This window comes from Lithohypha guttulata (assembly GCF_036872675.1).
Source record: "Lithohypha guttulata strain CCFEE 5908 chromosome Unknown scaffold_3, whole genome shotgun sequence".
NCBI classification, from domain to species: domain Eukaryota; kingdom Fungi; phylum Ascomycota; class Eurotiomycetes; order Chaetothyriales; family Trichomeriaceae; genus Lithohypha; species Lithohypha guttulata.
Genome location: NW_027042752.1, coordinates 2,098,203 through 2,116,886, shown reverse-complemented (window position 1 = coordinate 2,116,886; position 18,684 = coordinate 2,098,203). Strand labels below are relative to the sequence as shown.

At 48.8% G+C, this 18,684-nt stretch overlaps 8 protein-coding genes across 8 annotated transcripts; 3 read left to right on the top strand and 5 right to left on the bottom strand.

Annotated features, from left to right (window-relative positions):
- Positions 1–119: 119 nt before the first annotated feature.
- On the bottom strand, positions 120–743 carry LTR64_004552 (uncharacterized protein; the record flags this gene model as incomplete). The annotated part of the gene is made up of 1 exon (XM_064898897.1): positions 120–743. The coding sequence occupies one exon, from the start codon at positions 741–743 to the stop codon at positions 120–122; it is 624 nt and encodes a 207-aa protein (XP_064754854.1).
- Positions 744–1,145: 402 nt separating this feature from the next.
- vps35 (retromer complex subunit Vps35) lies at positions 1,146–3,917 on the bottom strand (the record flags this gene model as incomplete). Its single annotated transcript, XM_064898896.1, has 4 exons — positions 1,146–1,337; positions 1,394–1,540; positions 1,588–3,733; positions 3,784–3,917. The coding sequence occupies 4 exons, from the start codon at positions 3,915–3,917 to the stop codon at positions 1,146–1,148; spliced, it is 2,619 nt and encodes an 872-aa protein (XP_064754853.1).
- Positions 3,918–5,722: 1,805 nt separating this feature from the next.
- ATF1 (Alcohol acetyltransferase) lies at positions 5,723–7,270 on the top strand (the record flags this gene model as incomplete). The annotated part of the gene is made up of 1 exon (XM_064898895.1): positions 5,723–7,270. One exon carries the CDS (start codon positions 5,723–5,725, stop codon positions 7,268–7,270), a length of 1,548 nt encoding a protein of 515 aa, XP_064754852.1.
- Positions 7,271–8,032: 762 nt separating this feature from the next.
- On the top strand, positions 8,033–8,478 carry BNA6 (nicotinate-nucleotide diphosphorylase (carboxylating); the record flags this gene model as incomplete). Its single annotated transcript, XM_064898894.1, has 2 exons — positions 8,033–8,043; positions 8,067–8,478. The coding sequence occupies 2 exons, from the start codon at positions 8,033–8,035 to the stop codon at positions 8,476–8,478; spliced, it is 423 nt and encodes a 140-aa protein (XP_064754851.1).
- A 1,461-nt stretch (positions 8,479–9,939) lies between these two features.
- On the bottom strand, positions 9,940–12,066 carry NOP2 (rRNA (cytosine-C5-)-methyltransferase nop2; the record flags this gene model as incomplete). Its single annotated transcript, XM_064898893.1, has 1 exon — positions 9,940–12,066. One exon carries the CDS (start codon positions 12,064–12,066, stop codon positions 9,940–9,942), a length of 2,127 nt encoding a protein of 708 aa, XP_064754850.1.
- Positions 12,067–12,490: 424 nt separating this feature from the next.
- On the bottom strand, positions 12,491–13,667 carry LTR64_004547 (uncharacterized protein; the record flags this gene model as incomplete). Its single annotated transcript, XM_064898892.1, has 4 exons — positions 12,491–12,564; positions 12,623–13,360; positions 13,433–13,559; positions 13,608–13,667. The coding sequence occupies 4 exons, from the start codon at positions 13,665–13,667 to the stop codon at positions 12,491–12,493; spliced, it is 999 nt and encodes a 332-aa protein (XP_064754849.1).
- An 827-nt stretch (positions 13,668–14,494) lies between these two features.
- LTR64_004546 (uncharacterized protein) lies at positions 14,495–15,547 on the top strand (the record flags this gene model as incomplete). Its single annotated transcript, XM_064898891.1, has 2 exons — positions 14,495–14,800; positions 14,867–15,547. The coding sequence occupies 2 exons, from the start codon at positions 14,495–14,497 to the stop codon at positions 15,545–15,547; spliced, it is 987 nt and encodes a 328-aa protein (XP_064754848.1).
- Positions 15,548–17,266: 1,719 nt separating this feature from the next.
- Positions 17,267–18,205, bottom strand: LTR64_004545 (uncharacterized protein; the record flags this gene model as incomplete). Its single annotated transcript, XM_064898890.1, has 1 exon — positions 17,267–18,205. The coding sequence occupies one exon, from the start codon at positions 18,203–18,205 to the stop codon at positions 17,267–17,269; it is 939 nt and encodes a 312-aa protein (XP_064754847.1).
- Positions 18,206–18,684: the final 479 nt, after the last annotated feature.

The following is an 18,684-nucleotide window of genomic DNA, read 5'->3' as shown; positions in this document are numbered from 1 at the left end:
AAGTACAGAAAAAAATGGGAAACAATAATTTTGGGAGCAGAACTTACTTTTTATGAACACTATAATTTATTTGATTCGATCGAAATCATGGGCCTGTCTTTACTCTAGTATGGCACAATTCACCACGACGCATTCGATGCCTCTATCAACTTCTCGAGCTTCTCCGGTGATATTTCCCATCTTCGCGGCATATCATCGTCATCCACGAACTTGCTCAGCTCCTCATAAGTCTGCAACCAAACCCTAGGCTTCACTATTCGCTCTTCCTCTGACTCTGCAAACACCTGCATTGCTTCTAGTTCTTCCTCAAGCTCACTATCCTCCCCCGCCTTCGCACCCTGCATATCCAAAATCCATGTCAGTACTCGTTCTCGTCTCGTGAAATCCGGCACCTCGGTACCCGTCTCGATCCTCAAACGTGCTAGATTGTCATAATTTAGCAATTGATCTAGTCTTCTTCGCCATGATAGTACCTCTGCGTCTCCTGCGTTTACCGTTGTTTTTGCTGTGAATTTTCGTCGTACTGGTGCCGGGGCTGGTGTCTTTCTCGCTGCTGGAACGACTGCTTTCTGCTTCGAGACCATCGTTGACCGGGCTAGGGTTTCTTTTGGAGTGGGCCATAGGACGGTGTTTATGGGTGTTTGTGTTTGTGTTTGTGTTGAGGGCACTCCTGCGTTTTGAGCTGGATGGCTGAAGGGGTTGGCAGGGATGTTGGCCCATGGGTTTTGCGTTGGGTGGGTCATCTTTGGTATGATTGATGATAATGGAGTACTTTCTTCTGTAAGATGTGAAGTCAAGTCTGGTTGATGTATGGAGTTGTGATTATGCTAGAGGAAAAAGTGTTAGCTGTACGAAGGATTTTGTATACCGTCAACATGAGAGATGCGGTCTAGCTATACAAAACGTGTCGTTTGGACAATCAGGCACATAATGTAGCTTTGTGATATGAAGCCACAAAGTAGCCTTGTCGTCTGAACAATAGTCTTGCTTCTCATCACAAAGCGTATAATACAGTTGGAGGTAAGACACCTTGATACCTCGCACGTATTGAATTAGGCGCTTAGGATTTTGTACTCGTGAGTACGTATAAGTCGACGTTGACATGTACATTGTAAACGATCCCCAATTCTCGAGGACAAGACTATTCAAGACCTGGCCTCTGTGACAACACCCTCAAACTCCCTGCTCTTAATGTACTCTAACGTTCTGTAGAAGTGCTTTTTGGGGTTCTCAAGACTTTGGTTTTGCTGTGCATTGTTTGCGCCTGCTTCGGCGGCTGATGTGCTCAGGTTGCTATGTATGAGCTCGATTAGGCCGTTAAGGTATTTTGTTGTGACCTGCGAACTATGTTAATACCAAATGGATCTGCCGGCTGGGCACCAAGCCAACTTACAGTTTCGTTTTGCTGGTCAAAATAATATACATATCGATTCAATATCTCAACAAATAGCTCAACCGACACGGCAGTATCCATACAGGCATCTGCGACACGCAAAGCACGTTGTAGACACTCGAGCACTCGTTTGCCGTCACGGTAGAGCTGAAGAAAGTCAGTGATAGCCGCTGATCGAACTTCAGTGTACTTACATCCTTAGCATCCTCTTCACCTCTTGCGGGTACTTCTATGGCCCACCAAAGATGACTGGCCAGATAAACGGCGCGACATTGGTCAGGCTTTTTCAGCAACTTGCTTCCGTGCAATGCGGCCTTTGTGATTAGCGTGTCATAGTTCTCCTTGCCAAAATTCCTCGATTGTTGAAGGGCGCCAGCTATTATGCATACGGCTTGAAATTGTGCTCTTGAATCGGATACACTGTCCTCGTAGACTGTGAAGGCTTGTGCAAAGAATTCATATGCGAACTCTTCGAACCCGCACTGATCTGCAATCTTGCCACAATCCACGAACTGCCGTAAGCACAGCTCAGCTGCAGATGGGTTGACCCGTGTATATAATTGAGATAGGGTTTGATGCATGAAACGATACAGTCCTGAGGATTGTGTCTGCCAGTTGTCGTCAAAGTGTTCTCGCTTCTTTAGCGCTCTTGCTAGCTTGAGAGATTGTGTGATGATGGAAGGCGTCGTGTATCTTATACGTTCATTACCAGCCTCGTATGCCCTTCTGGTCTGTTGTAGAAGCTTTAGCTGAGTATCATTATCCTCCGCTTGAATGTAATGCACTATCCTTGCAAGCCACCCTTGCTCCTCTACAACCTCGTCCGAGTCGCCACGCTGTCGACCTGCAATCCCAGGATAGCCTGTCGGTTGGTTGATGCCCTCTTTAATGATAACCTTCAGGATTGTCATGATGCCCTCCAAGTGCTGTAGAGTAGTAATTTTAGTTCGATTGCGCAAAATGCTCTTTGCAACATCAGCTGCCACAGCTCTTCTCGTGGCGTAGGACTGTGCCGTGTAGAGTGGAAGATAGCTTGGAAGAGCCAACGCTGTGAAAAGAGAGAAGTAGCTCCGTATAGGTGACAATAGGAGATTGAGGATGTTGGATTGTGTCGGGGCGGAGTGCAGGTCAGGTGAATCGGTGTATTCTCGTGCCTTCTCAGTTGCGTATGAAAGTACTCGATCAACATACTCAAGCTGATCTGGATATATGTTCAGAGCAAGGTTGGTGAGAGATGTTAGGAGGGCCATAGTGTCCCCGATAGGTAGTGCTCTGGTCTTGACCAAATTCGCGACCTGGTCATAGAAGATCTCGAAGAGTTTGACACCTCCAACCCCATTAGGAGTACCACCATTCTCTTGTGCGGTAAATTGAGATGATTCTGGCTCCGAAGCTGGCACGTCACCATCAGCACTCTCCCCATTCGCTTGTTTCGGTTCCTCTTTCGGTTGGTCCTTCTCCAGCTTGAGCTTCTCTAGTAGTCGCACAGTAGCCTCTTCCTCTGATTTCTGCTTCGCATCCTTGGCTTCTTTATTGTCTGCCTGCTGGCCCTCGTTCTCTCTTTGTGCGTAGGTCGAAAGCCGATCCATAAGACCAATGACGATTTTCTTCATGTCGACATGCGGGTTGAGTCTAGCAATCGCTGACAGCATCTGGTCGAGAGTGTGTAGATGGTATTCATCGGGAAAGACCTTGGTAATGACTTCCAGTAGATATTCTTGAGCCAGCACGTCTCGACACTGGACGACCTGTTCCAAGAGAGGATTTATGATGACCGACTTGTATGTGTCCAGATCTACCAATTGGCTTAGCCGCACGAGGTTGCTTCCCACCAGCAGCTCAAGCTCTCTTCTCTCTTGTGTTCGTTGCTCTCGTTCTCTCGAATGACCCTGATGCTGCCAACGTACCCACAGTTTGTTCATCTCGACAAAGTTGGTAAGTATGAAGTTTATGGAATCTTGCAAGGTGCCCTGTGGACCCTCCTCTTTCGCAACGGGCAGATGGTCTCGTGCTTGGCCCATCAGATAGTAACGCAGAAACAGACCACGTATAGGATGTTGAACTCCCCTGCTCATCTCCATCATGTCTTTCATGATCTCTTTGACTGGCGCATCTTCTACACCCATGTAGACTGTGCCGACGGTAATCATGAGGTATAACCTGGGAATTATGTTGCCTGCGTACTGTACGAGCTCGTAGAGGTCGGCGAGGTGGTTCACGGGATGGGACTCTCGAAGATAGTCAGAAAGGTGTCTCAAGGCGTCAAATACTGCCATGTAGAGTTCGTAGTATTGTTTTGGGCCTAAAGTAGGTGTTCGAAGCTCCGAGACCAGTGTTGACCTATGTGCATGTCAGTATTGACTTGTTCCCGCCTGTCGCATTCACCATACCCGCATTTCAAAGCGTCCATGAGTTTCCCAGGTGTCTCCAGACATCTTCGCATTTGACTTGCTTGCTGTCTGACCATGCCCAGAGCCTCTTCCAACAGGCGTCCTTGATCCTCCACCTTGGGAGGGGACGCCATATCGCTCATCGGCCCTCGACTTGGAGGTATGAGGGCCGTGGGTGAAAGATGGCCTGCCAGCTTGACGTCGGTACTGTGATTTAGACTTGGATGTAACGAGGAGCCTCTTGCCTGTAAATCGTTAAATAGACAGATACGGCCATGTTCTGGGAAGCTGCGGCTCTCCAAGTGCCGTTAACCACTACTAAGCGACGCAATTGCGGAGCGGACGGTTACGTCTTGGCACTTGCCCGAGCTACCAGTATGGCTTGCACGGGCAGATGTGATTAAGCACGAGGAGGGTAACGCGACAATAAGCTGGTATTCTTACAAGTAATGCATTCTGCAATTGTCTATGAAATCTTTGTGTTATCTAGATCATGACCACCAACTCCTCGCTGAATTCAGACCCTGGGGAACCATGTTGTGCTCGACCCTTATCTTGTTCATACATCATTATTTGCGAATACCGAGAATACCTATTACGCTAGGGGCGAAGTCGACAGTAGCTTCCACCCGTAGATCGCTTCCCGTATTAATTGTCGTAAATTTTGTCTTATTGCGCCGCGCTGTTGCCGTCCCGCTCACTCCAATAAGCCCACTGGCCGACATCAATGCTCGTGGTGGGTACAGGTGTCGACACAACAGCGTTTTGGCTTGAAACAGAGGATATCGTGCTTCTAAAGTAGTAGGTCGTGTGCCATTGTCCGTTGTCAAAAGCCGCAGATGTGACTGAAGGCTCGGCCGTCACTGTCGCTGGTGCTTGTGCTTGTGTCATTGTGACGGTCTGTGAATCGACTATTGTCATGATTGAGTTCGAAGGACTAGCTGGAATCGTTGACAATATCGTGGCTGTGTGAACTTCTGTCACAGCATTGGTAACAGTCTTGGTCTCTGTTGGTGCTGCTGATGGCGTTGAGCTGCCGCCGTCCACAGCGACAACCGAGTATGATTGTGGTTGAGGTGCTCGAACTGCAAGCGCCTTTGCTGACCATAATAGAGGTATCGCCTGCGTAACACTTGACAAGAGACTAAATACGCAGATGCAGGATGATGTAGCGAATTTCATGTTGACTTTGGTGCGGCCTCAATCTGCAAATAAAGGAAAAATGATTGTTATTGGCGATCTCTGGATGCAAGTCTTCTGTTCAGTTCCTGATCCTGTGAGCACGACTGTGAGATGAATGAGTAATGAAGCACAACATGAGACAAGTGGTTGACATATGGAAGGATTTTACCCATGTTGAATTGTGAAAACGAATGGCTGGCGTCAAAAAGCCTTCTTCGAAATCGCATGCATACCGGAAGAAGACGACGAACTTGGAAAGAGTCGCAAGTGGCTGGAATCCGAACTTTTGATAAGCTCAGACTCAAATGCGCAACCATGCGACGCTAACGGAAGCGAGCCAATGGGCATGTTGAGGCGGGCACAGCCAATTAGTGCAAGTGCGCCCGGCCACTCCTTCTTGTGGCTGGGCAAAAAGTGGGTGGCTGGTTCATCGACTCAATGCCTTCCGGAACACTGCCCCTGCGTTCGAGGTCTTAGATTCAGTATCCGGATACGACTTTTGTGTAAGAGGATGCTGTTACTGTCGTTAGCGCTGCATAAACTCGGCATGTTTGAAGTTGTTGTAAGAAGTTTTAAGATGTGCCGAATTAGTAATCTAGCTCCAGGCAGCGACCATTTCGCTGGTGCATTAAGTCACGGAGCGGATGTCGTCGACGCTGGAAATTGTGCGATGCTTGCTCAATGAGAACTCGATTGTCTATCCCCATGACAGAAGGAACCACCTATACGCTGGTTAGAGCACCATGTAAGACTCTCCATGAAGGCTCATGATGAGCATGGTCCTTATCGTAATACAGGTCCAAGCGAGCAAAGACTCATCTCTAGACATGTTCACCGGTTCTATAACAACCTTCTGGTAGCTGGCATATATAGTATCCCTGTCACTGTTGCAGACTCACAGTTGTCCAAGCTTGAGACGTATCTACCAGTACTGAAAGCATGCTTGCTGCAGCACCCATTTCTTTCTATTGTTGTAAGGAGAAATGCCAAAGGTCAGAGCGTCTATGCTCGAGCTGATGCCGTTGACCTTCGCGATCACTTTCACGTCATTGACGCTGAGCTGAGCGCGTCCAACACAGCCACTGAGGATACGCTCATCGGTCGTGTTATTGAGCACCTTTGCAACGATCCGGCACTCACCTTCTTCGACACGGCTGAGGTTCTACCACATTGGCGCCTCGACGTATTGCCCTTGCAGGAATCTGCTCACCAAAAAAGAGTGTTTATCTCGTTCACGTACGGGCATACCATAGGCGATGGCATGTCAGGAATGGTCTTCCAGAAGACTTTTCTGGAAGCGTTTCATCAGCTCGGTGCGCAGCCACCTGAAGACACGAATCCCATCTCCAACACGGCTCACGCTGATCTGCCAGGACTACCACATCTTCCGTTGACACTCTCCTATCTTCTAGGACCAGCCCTTGGGCACTATCTGCCACGTTTCGTCGCTGACTGGCTTGGCATAAAGGCGAGTGTAAGCGGATCTGACGAAGCTACTTGGTCAGGAAAGAAGACGTTTCTGAGTTCTGCCTCTTCCGAGGGAGTACCCGTCACGACAGCCGCCGAAGTCCTATCAATCAGTGACAACACGGTGACCGCAGTTCTCGAGACATGCAGAAAGCACGACGCTAAACTTACATCTCTTCTCCATGAGATTGTCGCTCAATGCTTCAATCGTCATTTGTCGTCCCAGCTTGTTCTTGATGCTAGTCAAAACAATTTCGTGGCCTCAACACCAACCAATCTCCGCAGGCTGGTCGATGTTCCGGACGAGACGATCGGCATCTTCAGTTCTACTGCTTACTCGCGACATGACATTGATCGTAGTCTGAATCCAGAGAGCGAAGTCAAAATTACCGAGCACATGTGGTCCAAGTCTCGCGCTGACACTACTCAGCTGCACAGGTCTGTTTCGTTGCTTCGGAACCAGCCGATTGCTCTTCTAAGTTGGATATCAGATATCGACGCTTGGATGGCTAGCCAGCTCAACAAACCACGAGATGTCAGCTGGGAAATGAGCAACCTGTTGTCGTTTGGGAATCGAAGTGCATCTGGAGGAACACCCGCCATAGTCGTGGAGAAGATGTTCTTTGGTCAATCTGCTGAAGCGGCTGGCTCACCTCTTTTCTTGAGTGTAGTGAGTGTCAAAGGTGGTGATCTAGTCATATGTGCTAGCTGGCAACCAGGTGCTTTTGGCTTCAACACAACGGAGAACTCTACTATAGAGATAGTGGAGCGTAGGTTCGTACGGAGTGTTCTTGATGATCTGAAGAGGTATATGGATGTTGCAGCATCTCAGGAATGAAGCTCTAGATGAGCATTTATGGGAATGCTGAGCAGAACAAGGCCTCGTGAGAAACGACAACGTAGAACGATATGTACAGGAACTGTCGTGCCTCTGTCGAGTTAGCTCCACGCCTAGTTCCGCACCCCACACCCCGCACCCGGACCTGGCCCTACTGCGTCACAACCCAGGTCAATTCGGCATGCACGAAAAAGTGTGTGGAAGAACACCGCATCTCCAGATAGTAATACAACAAGTCTGTGATTCTTTCCGAAAGCTCGTCGAAAATGTCTAACCCAAACGAAAATGTACCTACTCCTACCTCTGCAGCTCACCATGGCAGTCTCTCAGACTTACTACCTTCCCATTGGACCACCCTCATAACCTCCTGGCTTGCTGAAGACACACCTTCCTTCGACTACGGCGGCTTCGTAGTCGGATCCGCTCCACGTACAGCTCAGCTCCTTTGTAAATCCCCCGGTGTCCTCGCTGGTGTACCTTTCGTGGACGAAATATTCCGCCAGCTGGACTGCACCGTCTCCTGGCACGCCAAAGAAGGAGATTACATAGAAGCACAAGACAAGAAGATAAAAGTCGCAACTGTACGAGGTCCGACGAGGAAACTATTACTTGGGGAGCGGGTGGCGCTGAACACACTGGCGCGTTGTAGCGGTGTTGCAACCAAGTCGAAACGGGTGTTGGATCTGGTAAGGCAGAATGGCTATACAGGCATTCTTGCTGGTACAAGGAAAACAACACCTGGCTTCAGGCTAGTGGAGAAATATGGCATGCTTGTAGGAGGTATAGATGGCCACAGACATGATCTAAGCAGTATGATTATGTTGAAGGACAACCATATCTGGGCCAAAGGATCGATAACGGCCGCCGTCAAGGCTGCGAAGAGCGTGGGTGGCTTCGCGCTGAAAGTCGAGGTCGAATGTCAGACGGAAGAGGAGGCGGACGAGGCTATTGCGGCCGGTGCCGATGTAGTAATGCTTGATAACTTCACGGGTGACGGCATAAGAGTCGCAGCAAAGAGCCTGAGAGACAGGTGGAAAGGCACGAGAGAGTTTCTGATCGAGAGTTCAGGAGGTCTGACGGAGGATAATGTCAGAGGCTACATCTGCAACGATATTGACATTATTTCTACGAGTTCAGTACATCAAGGTGTGCCACACGTTGACTTCTCGTTGAAGATCGAGCATGGGACAGAAGTGCCCGCGACATAAGCAGCGAGAAGAATGCGAAAATACTGTTGCCAATACCCTGGGCTATGTGGTGGAATCCTGAAATTCTGTTTCATGGCCGGTCAGAACTTTCTAGCTGCTGCCAGCTTGTATTAATGGTTCAGCAGAATGGAATGTTAGGACACATCTTCCTTTCTCGCTGAGGTGTATTTGAAAATCAAGCAAAGGACTTGCCCAGAGCATTGTCGATATACGACTCGTATAGATGTGACTAAAAGTTATATCCTGGTTGATGGGCAACCCATAGTGTATCTTCAGTTTGCGAACAGTTCGAATGCTATGAAGGACGCAAAGGATGAGTCAAATGGCAGGGACCCTGTTCATGTCGTGTTCAGCTTACATTCAGCTTAAATTCACACAAAGCTGAGATAGCGCATGATTTGCAATCTACAGCGCTATATGCTCCCTACCAGTAGACTTCCATGATTACCAACTCAAGCACCACCCTCTCCACCCTCACTAACCACTCACCTACTACTAACCCGAGCTAGTCCCTTCCAGAAACAGGCTTCTAAGTTCAATGAACCTCCTTCACGCTCGTCTCAGAGCCAGGTGTCATACTCGATTGATCAAAGACTCGGATGAGAAGACTAAAATTCGCAAACATATAGCCTGAGTGGTTTCACAGCGCCTTCCTAGTCCACACACGATGGCAGACCTACAGCCACTACCGAACCGCGAGTACGTATAAAAAGGAACATTTTATCCCGATCTGATCGAGACTGCTTACATTGCCCTCTCAACTACCACACAGTGGAGGATTCGGGAAACATCAACTCCAGCCAATCTCTCTCTCCATGTCGGAGGTCTGGTCGAGCTGGGCTGAACCTGGGTCTTGGACCTGCTGCGCGGAGGGGTGGAGGGGCTGCGATGCTCTTCCGTCTTGCTTGGGCGGATGAGGAAAGTCAGATCTAAGGCTCGAGTGAGGACGACGTGCAGACAGACGAATCGGTTGAGCAATAGTTAGTACGATATGCTGGCACAGCGGCCAGATCAGATACTGCTGGCCGAGTCAGACAAGACGATATTGAACCTCCCTGATCGACTCTGTAGTGGATGGGCCTATGACAAGATGCCTGGGAGGTAAGCAGGGAACTGTGGCATTATCACAAACGAACACCTAATGGTCAGGAAGTGTTGTGTTATGGCATTGGACCAGGACATTTGCAAGGTCTTATCATCGGCACGTCAAAGAGTCTTCTGAGAGATCGGATAGAAGTGCTCGGAAGATGGATGTAGTGGTTATCACGTCTACCTGGAACGCACATCAGAGGGTATAGTGTGTTAGAGGTGTGATTGGTGCTCCTTACAACAAACTCCTTCTCCAGATTGGTGGTTATCTCTTAGACAGATGGAGCAACGGATAAGAGCTGAACACAATGTCATGCAGATTTTGAGAATCTGTGAATGCTCATCGAGTGGTATGTATGAGTCGAAGCACAACTACTTTTTCTGCTTCTGCTTCGATTTGACCTTGCTCAGCTTTTGCGTTTCTTTGCCAGCAGAGACAACTTGAGCCTTGACCTCGCTCACTTTGCCATTGACCTCCGGTTGTGTAGCAGACTTGCTCTTGCTCTTGCCATCCGCCATATTAGGATCGAGTCCTCGCGCCTTCAACCACTTCTTTTGCGCCTTGTCTATGAGAGCCTGATCTGCCTCATCATCAAACCCACCAAACTCATCATCTGGTGCAACCTCCATGGCATCTTCATCAGATGTTGCTTTGCCATTGGTCGACGTAGTAGCTTTCTTGCCGTTGACGATCGGGAGCTTGACGCTATCCGCTTCTGCTGTACCATTTATCTGACCTGCTGCGGCAGCACCCGTTGGGGAAGGACCAGTCTTCTTCAGTTTACAGACGAAGAAACCATCCACATTCTCTCGATGTGGGAAGTACCGTCGTGTTAAGTTCATTTTATCATCGAATCTCTTGCCTTGATATGCTGTAAATCCTGGAGTGCCGAAACTTCCGAGACCTGTATCGACGATGTGTACATTCGGTCGCTTGCGCAATACGTATTGCACGACTTGCTCATTCTCCTCCACTGTAACACTGCATGTCGAGTAGACAATGTAGCCACCAGTCTTGCTGTGATGATCGACTGAGTCAATTGCTGAGAGTAACAGCTGTTTCTGCATATGTGGAAGCGCCAAAAAATCACGCTCATTCTTCGATGTTTTGACACTAGGATCCTTGCCAATAACGCCAGTTCCTGAACATGGTGCATCAAGGAGAATTCGGTCGAAACCTGCCAGGATTTTCGGAAAAGCTTTCTGGGCTTCGTAGTTGCAGACTATCACATTCTTACACCCGAGTCTGTGTATATTACCAATGAGACCTTTTGCTCGAGCTCTGTTCGCATCGTTGGCGAAGACTGAGCCAGTATTCCGCATCAGGGCACTGATGTACGTTGTCTTTCCACCTGGCGCAGCTGCCATATCGAGGATGCGCTCGTTCTCTTGTGGTGCGAGAGCCATGACCGGAAGGAAAGAGGAAGCGGCTTGTAGAATATAGTGTCCTGCTAGATATTCCGGTGTAGCACCTAAGGGGACAGTAGATTCGAAAATCTGAAGTCCGACTTTTGACCATTTCCCCACTGGTTGAAGCTGAACGCCACGATTGATGAGAGCTTGAGCTAAGGTTCGACGGTTGGTTCGCAGAGTATTCGTTCGTATCACTACCGGACGTGGCGTTTCATTGGCTTCGAAGAATGCAAAGGCTTCGTCCGGGCTGAAGAGATCGAAGAGCTTTTCTGCAAGATAAGGCGTGTAACCGTAGTATATGCAAATATCCTTGAGTAGCTGCTGCGTATATTCGGCACGCGATCTTGTCTTGTCTGCTGTTTTGCTGAAGTTTGTGAGCACACGTACTGTCTCCGTAATTCGAGAATGTATAAGCTTGAGGTCGGGGGCAAGCATGTTCATCTGGTCTTCGTCATCAAGCAGGCCGTCTTCTGCAATATTTGTCTGTAAGGCGTCGTCTTGCAACTCTTGTTCTGCCTCTGCTTCGACTTGTGCTTGCTCTTGGTCCAACTTGCGAGAAAGACCTTCTATATTGGCAGCGTTCAGTGTCTCGAGTGCGTCCGAATCTTCATCTTCGGAGAACATGCCTTTCGGCTGTTGTTCTTCCTCATCTGTATTAAAGACTGAATCACTTTCCTCTGCCTCTTCAGCCTGCGCCAGCTCTTCCAATTGATCTTCTGAGAGGCTTGCTTCTCTAATCTCTGGGTCATCCTCATCCACAATCATCTCTTCAATGTCATCTGCCTCATCTTCGACATCGTCCTCGGTTGTCGTAGGAAATACTGGTGGAACTGTGATCTGCGCATCTGGATTGACAAGTCTCTGCTTCTGTTTTCGCTGTTTCGTTACCAGTTTTGCTTCTCGCTCTTGTCGCAAAGCTCTGTCGAGTTTGACCAATTTTGTTGGTTCAGGCTCTTCGTCTGACGTCCTTCTTTTCTTCGCCGAAGAGCTTCTCTGTGGCTTTTCGCTCTTCCTCTTCCGATCAATACCCAGCTCTGCAAGAGACATAGGCATACCCTGTTTCTTCATTCGGTTACCAACACCCATCTTGCCTGAATTTCTGGTACACTAGGACGTCCAATTGGTGGTTTGACAACTGAACATACTAAATGTTCGCGCCCATTGCGATACTTTTCTCTCTGGAAATTTTGGTCCATCGGCGATAACGGGGTTTAAAGATAACCCTCGTTAGCCTGGTATCCTGCATATGCAGTGCTCGCAACCTGCCGTAGAACCTGCCTCTCCTCAACTAGTGATCCATTGAGTCTAAAATCCAAGACATAGTTTACGGCAACAGCAAAAGCGATAAGAAACTACGACGGATCAAGAATACCGTTATGTAACAAATCACGAGGGATCGTATCAAACGCATTGGAGCAGTTGTTTTTATGAGAATCTCTCTTCTCTTGCACCTGCCGAATATATGCCTTGTCTTTCTTGAAACAGAGTTTACTGCCGTCCAGCCACGGCGCTACTTCAGTACAAAACGAACCCCTTCTATTGCCTTATCCATCATCTCGTGAGCAGCATTGAGCGCTGGAAAGACTGGCAAATGAGTGGTTAGTGTAAACTCGACTAGAGACAGCCAGTGAATGAAATATACCGTGGAAGTAATGTGGCAGACCTTCATAGTAATCCAGCTTCGTCGGCACGCCACTTTCCTGCAGGAGCTGATTTAGCAATATTCCATCGTCTCTGAAACAATCTTTCTCGGCAGCGACAATATACGAGGGTGGAAATTTCGACAAGTCTCTCGCTAAACCAGGAAAGTGCCTGGGACTGTTGAAGTCGGCGTGATAGTGCGACCAGATATACTCTGCCAGTGGCCGTGATATGATCGGTACTTGTGCGTTTCCATTCTCTGCCCATGCGGTAAATTTGTCTTTGTATTTTCCGTTCTCACCATAAGTGTATGGAAAGGCTACGGCGAAGAGGAGAATCAAGCCGCTAATCGATTCGTAGTCACCTTGAGACATGTAATGATATGCAACCTGTGCGCTTAGGAATGCACCAGCACTGCCACCGTTAAGTACAGTCTTAGCGGGATCAGCTCCAAGCTCTCGCGCTTTTGCTTTACACCAAGGAACCGCGGCGACGCCTGTTGCGATTATATCGTCTAGCTTGACCTTCGGCACCTTCTCGTAATTGACGCTTACGACTAGACATGGTGTTTTGGTCGCGAAGAAGCGGCATTGAGCATCTTCTGTGTCGAGCGTACCAGCCATGTAACCCCCACCATGAAAGAATATCATAAGTGGCAGTGGACTGTTGGTATCGATTGACTTCGGCTTGTATATTCGAACGTCATTGTCAGTGTACGGCACACTCATCTTCTCATTCCCTTGCATATGGATGTCAGTCACATTGTCGTATCACAAAACTTACTCGGTTCGGCCAGTCGCTGAAAACATACAAACATCCAAGTTTTCCGTATATTGTGGCCACTGCGTTGATATACCAGCAAAAACGGCGTCGTAGACCGCTCGATCTGCAGCAAGATCACCCTTCATGAAATACCTACCCCCCGAAGCATCCTCGAGCTGATTCGGATTAGTTAGATGATATCTGTCACTGGTCGTTCAGCATACGGCAAGCCATTCAGCTCGATAACCTTCTCGTGGCCATGGCGTTGTAGTCGTCTCAGTCATCGTTGCAATCAATAGTCGACGGATCTTCTTTCCGATATGGCAAACGGTGTTGTTGTCGCGTCTTCTGCATTACCTGAAGGGCGTCATGATAGTTCGTGCTGAATGTCATGGTGGGCATGATCGCGTCTGCTACATTGCTCAAGCCTAACGTGCTGCATGCATCAGTCTAATGCAGGAAGAAAGATTAAGCGCGCCCTGGTAAAATCTACGCGAAAAAACTGTTTGCGAACAGCACTAGCCGACACCCCAGACGTTTTCCATACACTGCCATTCCAAGCTGTAATGTTCTTGTCAAGTGAAGACGGAAATAAGTAGCATTCAAGACTGCTCAGATACACTGGAGGCAGAAAAGTAGTCAAGGACTGGAGTTTGCAACTCTGCTCATTTGGCGCGTCTCCATCCCCTCAATCTCTTCAGGCTAAGGATATGGACTAGCGTTTCTCGCTTACCAGTGCTTGAGAACGCGCCATGGATCTGCATCCTGATGGCTCAACCAACGGGACCAAGTGTCGAAGTTATTATGCTGGCTATGGATTTCATCTGTTCGATACCATTCTCGTTCGCCGTCGCTTGTATTCCTCAGCAGGTATGGGTCTTTACGCTAACAAACCATAAGCGAAGGCCACACAGTCTTCGATGAGAGAGATTCCTCATTCCGATTGAGGGCGATATTGAGTTTTTACTCACCTTGAGCTATATATGGTGGGCGTGGGAGAAGCGTGCTCTCATCATCCTCTCTTGTCTTCACATTAGGTACGGTATTCGAAGCAGCATCCAGTCATTCCAGCAGCCCTCAACTACAGTCACAACGATTAGGATCTGTCGACATGGATCTCTTTCCTGAAGAACATGACGGTATAGCGGTACAGGATGACGACGACGACGTTGATTCGCTTGATGCTGGGAGTCTCAAAACTGATTCGACGTCACTCTGCAGCTGGGTGGCCGAGTATAGAGAGGAGAATGGCCGGACTTATCACAGTTACAAAGACGGTGCTTATTATGGTGCGAACGATGAAGATGCAAAGTGTCACATGGATATCTGTCACGCACTTTACACGCAGACTTTCAACGACAAGCTTTTCCTCGCACCTATTGACCCATATCCACAGCAAATCCTCGACCTTGGCACTGTATGTCTCCTAATCCTGCGAATCAAAAGCACAATACAAATGGTGTTCTCTTACTGATCTTCTCAGGGCACAGGCATCTGGGCAATAGATATGGCAGAAGAATATCCTTCTGCTATTGTTGTTGGTACCGACCTTTCGCCAATCCAACCAAACTGGGTACCGCCTAATTGCAAGTTCATGGTCGATGATATGGAGGAGGACTTTTGCTGGTCGGACAATCACTTCGACTATATCCATATTCGTGGACTCCACGGTACGATCCGGAACTGGCCACGGCTATACAGGCAGTGTTTGCGCGTCCTCAAGCCAGGAGGTTATATAGAACATGCGGAGTACTCAGCACAATTCACAACAGATGACGACTCGGTCCCTTCAGATGGGGGCGTCGCTGCCTGGAATGCGGTAGGACCAGAATGTCATGAAGTGCTCAAAACCGAATTGCAAGTCCTGGAGAAAACGGCAGACAATCTGAGGGCGTCAGGCTTCTCTGACGTTGAACAGCATGGCTTTAAATGGCCTATAGGTACTTGGCCTAAGCGGAAGGAGCTGAAAAAATTGGGCCGCCTCGCGTATGCTCATATCGATACTGGGCTGGAAAACTGGACATTGCGCTTATTGACAAGTGTCCTGGGCTGGAGCGCAGAGGAGGTGTATGTGCTATGTGCCAACGTTCGACAGGATTTATGCAACTCAAAAGTCCATGCAATTCACAAAATGAATGTCGGTTGGGGTAGAAAGGCGAGTTAATCAAATTGTTCGAGTGTTCAGGTGTTCAGGTACATCCATAGCAGTCGCTGCACGGCTAGACTTGTACAATGCTTCGCAATCGCATTGCATCGTGGCTCGCCGAACCGTCGTTTGCGTTCACTGGATTCGCTCCAACAACAAAAGAACGTCCGGAAGCTGTACGAAAAACTGTACCAGAAGCGTAGCTGGCACGACTGCTAGCAAGACTCCTCGCTAGACTGCTGGATCTCGTCGGACCTTGCATTGATCCTGAAGCACCCCTTGTAGGTTCAGTGGCAACTTCAGGTGTTTCTGCTTGTCCTCGATCTCCATTGCTTTTCCACTTACTCTTCGCCCAAGGCCTAAAATTATACCACACCCCACAAGCCATAACCCCTATCCATAGCAACAGCTCACTGCCATAGACAACAAGGCCAAGGACATCCAAGCTCCTACCAGCCTTCCACCAAAATACCACACTGACCAAACTCGTCAAGTCGCCCATCGCATCAATTGCGACGAACAAGAAACTAATCCCTCTCACAGTTCGCTCTTTCCAGATATCGACATAGTGCCTCGCCACTCCGGCACAGAGTAGGAAAGCACTTAGGGCACCCATCAGGACTACGGGCCAGTAATACTCGATCTGAGATTCAGTCCTACGCCGCGTCGCAGTCCGCAGCGCAAAAATGACACCTGCCTCAATTCCGCCAGCCAGTGCGCAAGATAAAGCAAGCACGGCAGCACACCATGTGATACTCCGCTTCGTCTTATCTCGTGCCGGTGGGTAGTACTGCGTCTGTGCCCAGGTAAGAAGGCTCAAAAAGGTGAGGAGTTGTGGTTGGATCTGTAGTGCAACGGGGAAAGAGCGTGTGATGTTGTAGATGCCTAAGGGTATTCCGGCCGATGCCCAGAGAAGCATCATGGTCGGCTGTAGGCCGTGGGTGTGTTGTCTTCTATAGTTCTGCCATATCTGTGGGATGAGTTGGACGCTCCAGCAGATGGCTCCTAGTGTTCCTAGAGCGTTCGCTGCTGCTTGGGAGGCTGACGAGGACATCGCTGTGAGGTCCATATGGTCTTAATGGTCGAAAACACGAATCCAGGTCGTCAGCTACACATAGTACAGCTCTTCCGTCAAGGCAGACCCATCAACTAGTCTTTGAGAGAAGCTTGCCCGAAGTAGGCCGAGATCACACGATATTGCCGATTTGCAGGATTTCCATGCAAAGCGTCTGCCACTTGTTCGATAGAAAGCGCTTGGGCTAGGCAAAACAAGCTAGGTCATCAACAAAGGAACTCGGTACTCAGGCATTGACGACATTGAGTGGACGATTTATCGGTAAACATGAACTTTGCCAGGAAAGGTGTCGACCTTTCTGAGAGCGCTTGCAGATACTTAGCTCGATACTGATTATGGCTGAGCATCGGCAGCGACACTGCACCACACAAAGTCGCAAATCTGCAGTATATCGTCACGTGCCTTCCCTCAAGTACCCCGTATCCTTTTTTAGGCTTTCTCAACTCGGATAATTCATGACTGTACTCTAGCGAAAGATTACAACTGCCTATTATCAATCAGCCTGTCCATCTCTCAACCCCCACAACGACTTTGTTATTGAAGCACACCGCACAACAAAGGTTTCAAGACTGGCAGAGGCGGCGGACAGATCAGAACATTACCCAGGCAGGAGTGTAGAGAATAGATAGCTTAGAATGGCGCGTAATGACTTGTATCAGTTCTCAATGCTTGCTATCTTCTTGAGTATAGAAAGGATCAGTCTCCCCATCCCCAATATTATCCCTCCACTCATATTCCAACTTCCTCGCAAGCGATTTGGCAAAATCGTATCCATAAACCTCCGCAACGAACCACAACATCAGATCCATACCAGCACTGATTCCAGCACTAGTCCAAATCTCCTTCTCAAACCCTTCCTTCTCATTCCCATCTTTGCCCCCCATCTCCTCAGGCTTACTCCTAACCCACCTCCGTCCCTTCAACCACTTCACACCACTATGCCGCCCCGCAACCTTATCGAACGCATTCCAATTTGTCGTCGCCCTTCGTCCATTCAACAGCCCAGTCCTTGCAAACAAATCACTCCCCGTACACACAGTCAACACTGCGTCTCTTACCCAACCACCTCGACACACCTCCTCCACAAAGCTCACACTAGGCTTGACATTCAACATCCTCTCCCCACTCCCCCTCTCAACCCTTTCCATCCTCGTCCCAACCCCTCCAGGAACAAGCAATACATCCACACCCCTCTTCTCAACAACCCACTCTCCACTCCCATCCGCGCTCGGAACCTCAACTTCCACACTCCCATCGCGTCTTAACCCGTCCAACGCCTGCTCAAACGTCAAATCCACAGCAAAGCGCGGATTACACCGCGCCCCCCTCACACCACCACTGCCATCCGTCCTCAAGAACGTCTGCATCTCCGGCCCGCTCAGGTCAAATGTATAGCTAGCGCCCCGCGGAGGGATTGGCGCGGTCGGAGGCGGGGAAAGCGTCTCCGCGAGGACGGTGAGTGTGACGTCTGTGTCGAGGCCGTTGATGGGCGGGTGCTTGGTGATTGTCTCGATGATGTCGAGGGGTCCGGCGGCGTCCAGGAGTTGGTAGCCAGGAAAGAGGATTAGGAAGTAGTTTTTGGGTGGGGTTGTGAAAGGCATGATGGTTTGATATTGGGATAGTAATTGTTATGTGAGGTGTATTTGAGTATGTAATCGTGGTTTGAGTGTGGTGTAATAAGGATGTGAGAGTAGTGTGACTGTAGTGTACAAGTTCGTATGAGTAGTAGCTGGAAGTTATGTCAAGTTATGAGAAGTTGTGGTAAGTTGTGCGAAGTAGCTGTGTTATGATTTGGTTATATGCTCTTACTATGCTGGTAGCAGACTGAAGGATAGATCAGAACAGTGGAAATATGGATGTACTTATAGTGTATCCTGTGAGGACCTGCTGAGGCTACCATTACCTGTTTGGCTTTATTTAAGAGCTAAGCTGCACTTAATGTAGGCACAGGTCCCCAGAGCACATTTTTCGAGGGAAACATGAGCGATATAGAGGATGCGAACTTGAAAATCGAATGGCAATTGGTCAGTTCCCCTTACGAGCTCTTGCAACATTAATACTTGACCCGAGGTACTGAAGG